The sequence below is a fragment of the Parus major genome, chromosome 1, assembly GCF_001522545.3.
Source record: "Parus major isolate Abel chromosome 1, Parus_major1.1, whole genome shotgun sequence".
Lineage (NCBI taxonomy): Eukaryota > Metazoa > Chordata > Aves > Passeriformes > Paridae > Parus > Parus major.
This window is the reverse complement of record NC_031768.1, coordinates 85,366,697-85,377,157: the sequence shown is the minus strand read 5'-3', so window position 1 is coordinate 85,377,157 and position 10,461 is coordinate 85,366,697. Positions and strand designations below refer to the sequence as shown.

At 44.3% G+C, this 10,461-nt stretch overlaps 1 protein-coding gene across 1 annotated transcript in view; it reads left to right on the top strand.

Moving 5' to 3' along the window:
* The window catches only part of LOC107200672 (alpha-2-macroglobulin), a 24,934-nt gene extending 14,479 nt beyond the window's left edge, over positions 1 to 10,455 (top strand). Inside the window, exons 16-28 of the mRNA XM_015619480.3 lie at positions 338 to 505; positions 1,135 to 1,285; positions 2,914 to 3,022; positions 3,338 to 3,566; positions 3,835 to 3,961; positions 4,594 to 4,715; positions 5,981 to 6,032; positions 6,558 to 6,641; positions 7,027 to 7,203; positions 7,688 to 7,772; positions 8,942 to 9,098; positions 9,401 to 9,475; positions 9,740 to 10,455. Coding sequence (XP_015474966.1) covers positions 338 to 505; positions 1,135 to 1,285; positions 2,914 to 3,022; positions 3,338 to 3,566; positions 3,835 to 3,961; positions 4,594 to 4,715; positions 5,981 to 6,032; positions 6,558 to 6,641; positions 7,027 to 7,203; positions 7,688 to 7,772; positions 8,942 to 9,098; positions 9,401 to 9,475; positions 9,740 to 10,012 — 1,809 coding nt within the window. The 3' untranslated portion in view covers positions 10,013 to 10,455. The remainder of the gene's footprint in view (positions 1 to 337; positions 506 to 1,134; positions 1,286 to 2,913; positions 3,023 to 3,337; positions 3,567 to 3,834; positions 3,962 to 4,593; positions 4,716 to 5,980; positions 6,033 to 6,557; positions 6,642 to 7,026; positions 7,204 to 7,687; positions 7,773 to 8,941; positions 9,099 to 9,400; positions 9,476 to 9,739) is intronic.
* The last annotated feature ends 6 nt before the right edge of the window (positions 10,456 to 10,461 follow it).

Sequence of the window (10,461 nt, the reverse complement as noted above, 5' to 3'; positions counted from 1 at the left end):
ATTTCATTTATCTTTTTCTGCCTTTTATTTTGCCAAGCAGAAAATGACAGTCCCTCAGTAGGGACAAAGTATTATAGATGGTTTGGCCAATGTAATTGTTTACATATTTGAGCCATAATAACCAGAGTAACATGCAGAACATAAAAAAAGGGGCAGTATCTCCAAATTTTGATCTCTTTTTTGATTCCCAAACTCTTTCTGCTGTCAGCACAGGGAGGACCATGGCAATGTGGATGTATGTGCTGGTGATGTGAGTGTTACGGTGCTTGCATCCGACTCCCTCAGTTGTGTTTCATAACAATGGATGCTAAAATTCCAAATTCTCTCTTTCTCCAAGGTGTATAACTTACTTCCAGTGAAGGAATTCCATGGCTATGTCTATGGTTCAAATGTACCAGTGGAGGAGCCCTGGAATTGCATAACCATGGAGCCAATAGTTCGGAATGGGATCACCTATGTTCCAGTAATGGGGGTGAATGAAGAGGACGCTTACAGCATCCTAAAGGTACAGCCCTCCTGGCCTGGTTAGGGAGTGGAGTGGGAGAATGATTGAGAATGCTTAAGCCTTCTGTGGCATCATGAAATTTAACAAGGGAAGGGTTTGTGCATCTGAATGATCTGACACTTCTTTTTATCCAGAGGCATGTTTGGTGAGAGTCATAAGCTGTACTTGTCTTGACAGATATGCTTCATACTTGATGGAAAAGGGATTAATCTCAAAGTTTTCTTACAGGAAAAGTTTTGAGGTTGACTTGAAGTGAGGTTCTAATTGGAGGTAAATGATCCCATGCCATTATAGTTACCTAGAATAAATCAGTTCATCCTTGAGCTGCATTGTAGTCACAGACATTTCATTCCAGAGAGAAAACCATATATCTACTTCTTGGCTAATCCTGACCCCTAGGCTGAAACTGGGCTGGAAGCAGTGTCCTAGAAAAAGAGGAGATATATCATTTAGTCTCTCTGAGCCACCCTAGCACTCAGACCCAAGGATTGGGGGATCATCTCAAGGTCCAATCCACACACAGTAACAACTTCTCCATTTTGAGGGAGCAAAATGCCAGTGTCAAGTCTGTTGTGTAAGCCTCCACAGGATTCAGTAATAAAAAGATGTGTTTTGTTTTTCTCCCATAGGAAATGGGTTTAAAGGTTTTCACAAACACCAACGTGAGGAAACCTTGGATTTGTGGCCCTAGTAATCACGTCTATGATGCCCATCAATCAGCTGGCATAGGAGCACCTGGAGCCATGGCTGTACCAGCCATGTATCAAATGAGGACAAACGGTAAAGGAACTTGGTTTTGTTATCACCTCTGTTCTCAACAGAGGTCCTGCTTGTATTTTGGGGTGAATACTTAAACAAGAGCTGGGCTTGTGAACTGAAACCTTGGAAGCAGTACTGAGCTGATGGGTTAGTAGATTTCAGCTTCTGAATGGTTTGTGTAGGTCTACAGACAAGCTTTGGTAACTTCTTATTAGAAATCAGCAGAACCAGACAGTGTTCAAGAACTGGCAGGGCAGAGGATATTATCCTGCTGATAATTTCTCTGTTCATTGGGCTTTTACAGTAGACTTCTATTGCTAGATTATCACTTACAGAGTCTCCAAGACCATTTTCAAGCTGTTCTCATCAACTCAGCCAGCCTTATGCATGGTCAAAACCATGAAGTGGGTGACAGTTTTTCAGTGATGAGTTGGGACTTTGGGAGCTTAGCATGGAAAGACATATATGGTAGAAGTCCATGAAAATAGACTCATCCTATTATCCTGTTTTTAAGGGTTACCTCAACTCTTACACTGTCAGCGTTTGGGCAACAGAATTGGCCCTATCATCCTTCAGTCTCATACTAAGAGTTTTCCTTTGGCACTAGAACCTGTGCTTTTGTATGTGTCCAGTTTGAAAACAATTTCAGCTTCTGACAAATGCAGGATAAATGCCTTTTAATTATTTTAAACTGAATAAGCAGCAGTAAGAAGACTGAAATACCACAATAGAAAAACACAAGCAAGCCACCTTCCACTTTTGCCAGGAGCAATGTGATATAGATCTGATAGCCTCTTTCACCTGTCCCTGAGACCTTCTCAGGCTCTGGAGATGCCTGTTGCACAACTAGTATTAATACTTTTTAGCTACTCAATTGTTATCCAAATGCAGAAATTCAATTAGCCAAAGTAAAGATGATGAAAATTAGAATGTCCTTAAGAACTTTTCTTCTTTTTCTGCTTGGATGCATTTCTCTTTCTGTTTGTGAAAGCCAAGCAAACTAAGTCCCACCCACCCCAGCTTTATTTTCCTGTTAGTGAAAAGTAAAGTAAAACAAAATGTTTAAACAAATTTCATCCCAAACACAGAATATTTTATTTGGAATAAATTTAGCATGTGAAAACTTTGTTTTAGTCAAAATGGCTCTTTTTATCCTTCCTGTATTCCAGCTGCATGTTTTTATTTTGAGCATTTTCAGCCTAGTTCTTGAGGAGGCCATGGCTTTGCCACGAAGTTGGTACTCTCAGTCACAATGACCCTACAAAAAACACATTAACAGAGGGATGTTCCATTGGCCTGATTTGAATAGAGAAGAACATCACCTCAAGGCTGCACCTGAAAGAGAAAAGGCTGCTTGTGTAGAAGGTCCTAAATAGATTTTTGCTCAAAATTCTTTTTTTAAGCTTGTAAAGTACTGGCTTCCAAACTTTGAGGGCTTCTGGAGACCAATAGAAAATAATGGAAGGCTAGCTTTTCTTGCCAATAAGCCCTGGCCCTGAAACTCCCCTGTGGTTGGTACCATAGCTCACTACAGCCACAAGCATCAGCTTCTGATTGACACTTTCTCAGACTGAAGCATGATGCTGATATAAGTTTTGCTTGTTTGGAATTATCAGTAGTTGATTTCTTTTTCATCTCACCACATTCAGGCATTCTGGCTGAGACAGCTTCTGCACAGTTAAGCACTCCCGAAGAGGTGACAGAGACAGTCCGAAAGTATTTCCCAGAAACCTGGATTTGGAGTTTAGTACCTGTAAGGTGAGTACCTTGGGCTAGCTCATTCCTTATAATAAAACTGGGCTTATAATGTGAAAGCATGCATCCCAAAGTGTTTGTCCTTCATTGTTTGCAGAGACCATTTGGCTATCCTCTGTGACAAAATTAATTTCAGCCATAGTTGGGTTTGTCCAAGGAGTAGACTGGAAGAAGATGTAGAGTTGTCCTACAGTAGCGAATGTACTGTACCCCATCACTGACGATGCAAATGCTGTTCAGTAGGCCAAAAGGGGTACGGGTAGTCACCAAAATGCTGTAAAATTGATCCATCTGTCCTTGCTGTCTGTGCTTTACCAGCCCTGAGGGAAAAGCTGATCTGGAAGTGACCATCCCTGACACCATCACCGAGTGGAAAGCCAATGCATTCTGCACTTCAGCAGACACAGGCTTTGGCCTGTCCCCCACAGTGTCCCTCAGAGCTTTCCAGCCCTTCTTTGTCGAGCTCACCATGCCCTACTCTGTAGTGCGTGGGGAGTCCTTCACGCTGAAAGCCACCGTGTTCAACTACCTGCCTGCCTGCATCAGGGTAAGGGAGGTTTAAATTGTTCTCTGTAGCTGTGTACCTTCTTGTGCACCCTTGCCTTCACCTAGCCTTCTTACCTTATCTCTCAGTAGCCCTAGACCCTTTGCCTCTGACATTTTATGTTATTTCTCCTATATACTCCAAATGCAGAACCCACAACTCCAGTTCCCTGCTCCTTTGCTACTGAAGAAATAGCTATTGCTGTGTCTTCCTAGCTCCCTGTCTCTCATGCTCACCCTTTTTTAATTGTACCTCTCTCTACAACTGGCAGGTCAGTGTGACTCTGGCTCAGTCTACTCATTTCTTGGCTACTCTGGTGGAAAAAGAGGAAGAATCTCATTGTCTCTGTGAGAATGTGAGGAAAACCGTGGCTTGGCTGGTGACTCCCAAATCTCTAGGTAAAGGTCTCAATGTGCTGAAAACTGCAGGAAGGTTTTCTTTGTGTTGTTCTCCCTGTTCAGTATTGGATATTAGAGCAATGCTTTTTTCCTGGGAAGTACTTCAGTTGAGTGTGTCTGATCTGGGGGACAAAGACTGATACTTGGGAGGAAAAGACTGGGGGATTCACAGGGTCCAACTGTGTGTCTGGCATCCCACACAGCACCATCAAGCCTTATAGCCCTTGGACAGCATCTCCTGAGGCCAGAGACTTTTCTGGCCATCAGAGATGTTCTGTTAGCTCCATTCCTCCCAGAGATTAGATGTCTTCCCCATGCAATCTTCACACTTTGTTTTCACTGTTGGTGTGATAGCAGCTGTGCTGTGCCTGCAGAGCAGCACTGTGCTGAACAGCAGTGAGGCTGGTCACACTGTGGTGTCCTAGGTTCTGTAAAGGAGTCCCCAAAATAGAGCCACCTTTCAATGACAGCACAGCTCGTGTAGAGAGCTTGGCTTTTGTGGGAAAGAAGCAGGGCCCAGGTGTGACAGAAATCTTCATCCATGAGCCTGCAAGTTGAAACTCCTGAAAGTAGCAGTGAATCCCATTGCCTGGCTCTGCCTGGCAGGGCTGACTGACTCCTGTTTTCTCCAGGGCAGGTGGAGTTCTCAGTGACCACTGAGGCCCTAGAGAACCAGCAGCCCTGTGGGAACTACATTGTGGAGACCCCGGAGAAAGGGCGGAAGGACACGGTCATCAGACAGCTGCTGGTGGAGGTACGTGGGCTCGGGGAAGGGAGGACTGAGCTTTCCTATGGGCTTTAGCTTACACAGTGATACAATTGGATGGGATGCTAGGTAATCTCATCTAGCTCCCTTTCTTGTTAAAGGTTGGACCAGATGATTTTTGAGATCCCTTCTAACCTGGTCTGGTCTGTGATTTTATGGGATCTCTATGCAGCACGGCAATATGATGGTTTTACATCATCTTTGACAGGGCTGCGTAAAGACTTCAGCTTAATAATGTGTCTTGTGTCTCCTGGTACAATAAACTTTCCCTGTCTTCTACTGTAACAGGGCTCCTACTGCAATCCATCCTTCCCTTTAGCTCCCATCTGTTACCTACTATTTCAATACACTGTCTTTACAGCTTCTCTCCTTCTTCTGACATGCCCCCAGTAAATGTGCCAGTCAGCACTGCTGCCTCTCAGCTAATTGAGTAGCCAAGCAAACTGCCTCTTTAGCTGAGTGTTTTGCAATAATGGTTTGGTAACATAGGCTGGCACCAGGATGAAGGTGAGTGATTCACCAGCACCTATGGGAATTTGATGACTGTAGAGAAATCCCCTTAAACTTACACATGAAAGCACATTGAAATTTTACAGCTTACCCACTTCCTGTGGCAGGAAGGGTTGCTGATGTGATGTGGAACACAAGGAAATACTATGTGGCAGTATTGGATAGCCTTTGTAGGAAATTGCTAGTTTATTATATCCTGAGGGTGGTAATCTGGCAGTTAGGTTCTATGTTCTGAGCTTTCCTCTGTATCATAAAACCCCCTAATGGTTTGCCTACCACATCATATGCTATCAGTAGTGTCACCAGATACTAGAGTGTACTACATCCTCCCTTTCCATTGTTAACGTACACAATTTTTTTCCCTAAAGCATCTGCAGCATTACAATAAACAACACTTCAGACTTCAGCACAGCTCTCTGTAATGCTGCAGTCCCTTTGCCACAAGTATGTTAAGTGTCTCTTAACAATAGTTGCAGGTCATCCATTTGATGGTCCTGCAATGTTCTCCTCTCCTTTTCCTGTCCTTCTTCCACACACAACATCAGTCACTTAGGATGACTTTTCTTTTATTTGCTTAAATTATTTCAGAGCTCTGTATTTCAGGGAATGTTTGTGACTGCTTCTCCTTCTTCAGTTCCCTCGCTTTTCTTTTTACATATCCCTCTGTCCTTGTGAGGATTCCTGTCTATATTTCCTGTCTCACTAATTTCTTACCTCTCTTTTTTTCCTTCATCCCATACAAGCCTGAAGGAGTTGAGAAGGAAACAACCCAGAATTCTGTGCTCTGTGTAAAAGGTAAAGCCCACTCTTTGCATACTCTCTGTTTGCTCCTGTGTGGTTTGATGGGTGGGATGTTGGAGGCCTGCCTCTATCATATTCCATGTAGTGGGACATTTTTTGGGTAGTCAAAACTGACTACCCAAAAACTATGTACTATTGGTAAGGAGTTAGAGCTGTAAGACAGAAGAAGGTCCTAAAGAATTGACCATCCTGCCTAAGCATCAGGGTATGAGCTAGGACAGATTTAGCATGGATGTTTGCATAAAGTTTGCTCTTTTTAGTTCTGGCACTGGAGTTAAAAGTGCTCTTGTTTTCTTGCACACTCAGGAGGAAGCTGTAGACACATGATCTGCAGTGCCTAAAAGTGGCTGGGAGTGGTTTCAAGCAGAGATTGTGTTACAGCCAGGGAAATATGAAGTAACTGAAATCAAGGCATTTCTAATAGGAAGAGTTCCTATTGTTTCACTGAGGCCTCCTCCCCTTCCATTAGTTATTTCTTGGAACTGCACTGAAGCTGTTTGGGTCTTTTTTCTTTCTCAGGAGTGCCTGTGAAAGAGGAGTTTTCCCTGTTGCTACCTGAAAATGTGGTACAAGACTCAGGCAGAGCATATTTCTCAGTGCTGGGTGAGATAACAGCCTGACAGAAGAACCATGTGCTGTTTCTGACTCCTGTGTTGACCTCTTACTTCACAGCTTTTTCTCTTGGTTTCTAGCACAGCTCATTCTTGTCTTTAATCTCTTCTGTACTGAGCACTTCCCCTTCTGTTTGTGCTATTCCTTTTCCCTTTCTGCAAGGCTTTTTTCTCAGTCTTCTTACAATGCCCTAACCTTTCTCTTATTTCCCTTTTTCCTTTTCTCTGCTGTTCTGTTTTGTTCCAGAATCTTTATCAATCCAGATTATCTTTTGTTCTTCTCTGATACCTCCTGCATCTGTCATTCAGCAGCTTCCTCTGATTCTGATAGCCAGCCCTAAATATTGTTAACATCCCTCTGGTATCCTCCTCCCCAGGTGACATCATGGGCACTGCCATGCAGAACCTGCACCAGCTCCTCCAGATGCCCTTTGGCTGTGGGGAGCAGAACATGGTCCTCTTTGCACCCAACATCTACGTCCTGGACTATCTGAACAAGACAGGGCAGCTGAGTGAGGAGATCAAATCCAAGGCCACTGGATACTTAGTGAGCGGTGAGCTGGGACATGGCTTTTGCTTCTGCTTTGGCTTTCTTCTAGATCCTGCCTGGGGGGGTCTGTCAAATGCTGGCCAGATGTTGAAAGAGATCTTCTCTCATACACAGATGGTCTCTGCTGCATGCCTGAGGGGGCCCTTGGCTGCTTTTCTCTTTATTATTTTGTGTTGCTTAAGCATTACTGTACCTGATAATTACGAGCACTTTTCTCATGGGGTGGCAATGCCGTGCGGAGTTGTCACTGTTGCAGTGACTCATTCATTGTCATCTGTAGGACCTGCCATCCTTCTGAAGAAAGGCAGGTGTTGCTTTTCCTCATGCACAACAAGCAATGGAGGTGGGGATGTACAAGCACTTCATATTGGATAGGACTGACCTATGCCTCTCTCATTTGCTTTTACTGATGGAACTGTTTTTCTATTTCCCCATCCCACAGCAGACTCTTTCTTGAATCTGAATCCTGCCTTATCTTTCCATTGCAGGTTATCAGAGGCAGCTGAGCTACAAGCACCAAGATGGCTCTTACAGTACCTTTGGACAACGTTATGGCCAACCAGGAAATACCTGGTGAGATTTCAATGCCACCTATGCTTCTCTTTCTCACCCACACATTTATAATAAATACTGCCTGACAGTAAATAGGAAATGCTGTTGTAGACCAGCAGGTTTTCCAGAGCTGGTGTGATCCCTATGCTGCCTCCTTCTTAATAAATAGGCTACATCAGCCAGCTATATGGCTGAAGTGCCTCCTCCCACCAGCATGTTCCTCACAGACAAAAAGGAAATAGAGATAAATTGGGGAAGAAGGGAGCAGGGATTTAACACCCTGACTGAAGAAGGCTGAAAAGTTGCAGTAGCAGCTCTTCTAGACTAGCATCTGCTGAAAAGTCTGCTGGAAAAGATGGTTCCATATGGAAACATATGAGGAAACACAAGTGGAAAGGTTGATAATTCAGGAGCAGTGCTGAATGTTGTTTTTTTTTTCAAGTGTTTGTATGCTACTAAGCAAAGACAGACTGGAGGAGCATGTGTGTTGCCATTCTGACTTATTGAAAAGTTTTGACTTGCTCCTTGTATATCATTGTCATGTGTTTTCAATTTTAAGTAAGGATAATAATGGAAGAACTCATCACCCTCAGTTTGTCTTTAGTTTCTGAAATGGTAATTGGCTTTTGACAGCATGTTGGCTTCTTACCACATGCCTGCTTCTTTTCCTTAACTGCTTGCAACAACTCATAAAAACACTTTCAATATGTTCTGCTGTTAAAAATTCTAGGGGAGTTCTGGGAAACCCATGAAGTATGGATTTATGGTTTAAGAGATCTACCAGCAGACCGTGAGCTTGTGGGAATATAATTATTCTTCCTTGTAATCTTGAGAACTTCCATTATGCATATTTAGCTAATTGGCATGCAATTGCCTACATTTTTCAAAGAATTTTTTTTCAAAGACAGATCAACAATCATTATCCTTCAAACTGTAGCCTCAACACAAAGGGATCACAGGGTTTTTTTGAGCCAAGTGAGAGGCAAAAATAAGAGACAAAAATCAAAGTGGAAAGCAGTTTTTTGACAGAATTTTTCGAGGTGAGGATATAGTACACATAAGGTCTGACTAATTGTCCCACAGTTCTCCAGCCCTTCTTGCCTGTTTCCAGATAGATGATGTGCACATGGGCCTTGTTAATTGAAATGGGCAACAGGCCTGCTTGAGCACTTTCTTTTTCTCCCTTTCAGGCTCACAGCCTTTGTCCTCAAGTCCTTTGCCCAGGCCCGGCATCACATCTTCATAGAGGAGAAGCACATCCATGATGCTTTGAACTGGCTGTCCTACAAACAGAAGGAGAATGGCTGTTTCCAGAGCTCTGGTACACTCCTGAACAATGCTATGAAGGTAACAGGTTTGCCTGGCTGTTTCTTTGTGAGGCTAGAATTTGGCCATAAGTCAGATGGGGCCAGTTAAGCTTCTTGAGCACACAGGGAGATGGGATATTCTCATGACAGTGACAAACACTGGGGAGGGAGCGATGCACCATTCTGTACTTATTGGTGATACCTTCACATCAGATGCAAGAGGAAGGAGGCAAGCTAATGGTCTGCAATGCACAATAGAGCATTGCTCCCACTGGGGTGGGATAATAATCTCAAGATATGAAGCTGGGTGGGGTCAGCATCTACCTTTGTGTTTCCCTGCAGGGTGGAGTGGACAACGAGGTCACGCTGACAGCCTACATCACTATTGCATTGCTGGAGATTCCCCTGCCTGTGACAGTATGTGTCTGCATCCTAACTTGAGCCAGTTTGCTGTGCCAGTCTGTGACAACACAGTATTGACCAGAATTTGCTCCAGATTGGAAAAATAACTTGGTTATTGACCCTTGTGATACAAGAACTGTCATTTTTGATATATCTGGGAGACATTGTACCCTACTTGTACAGTGTCCCCATCTGAAAGTTCAGTAGGATGATATGCTTTTAGTAAGGCAAAAGACTCATTACTCCCCACCCCTCTAATCACTGGCTTTCTCTCCCCAGTACTCAGTGGTGCGGAATGCTCTGTTCTGCCTGGAAACAGCAGCCAGTCAGGAACAAAACCATGTGTACACCAAGGCACTGCTGGCATACGCCTTTGCCCTGGCAGGGAACAGGGAGAAGCGGAAGGCATTGCTTGACTCACTTGAAAAGGAAGCAGTGAGAAAGGGTGAGTGTTCCTGGTGGGACGTGCCTTTCACCAGCCTTACACCTTCCCTTGGTGAAATGGCTTTTGCTGGTGGGGCAATGGCAGCAGGCACTGGCCAATGTGGGTAGGGAAAGGTGCAGGGAGAGGAGAGCCTTGTGCAAAGGGATTACTTTTTTGAGAAGTCCCTCTCAGGGCCTGGTCCTTCTTCTCTGCCCAGAGGGAGCTGACCAGGAAGCACCAGGCACCATCCCCTTGGTGCTGAGCCCTTGGGTGGCTCTGCTCCCACCTCTCCTCAGCCCACTGCTCTCACCACTCCAGCACTGCTTAGCAAAGGCTTAGCAACGCTCAGGAACATCCCTTCCTTCCAGGCCAAGGGCTCAACATAGAACAAAGGTGACCTTGCAGAGGACATGGCAGGTCAGTCAGAGAAGAGATGGGGGTGCAGAGAGAAAAAATGAGCTCACAGGGCATTTTGGAGGCCACAGCACAAGTTCTGAGTTGTCAGGGAAAATCCTATAATTCTTTGGAATTATTCTGCCTAAGTCAGGCTGGACAGAAGGTTTGGCCAAGCAGTGAG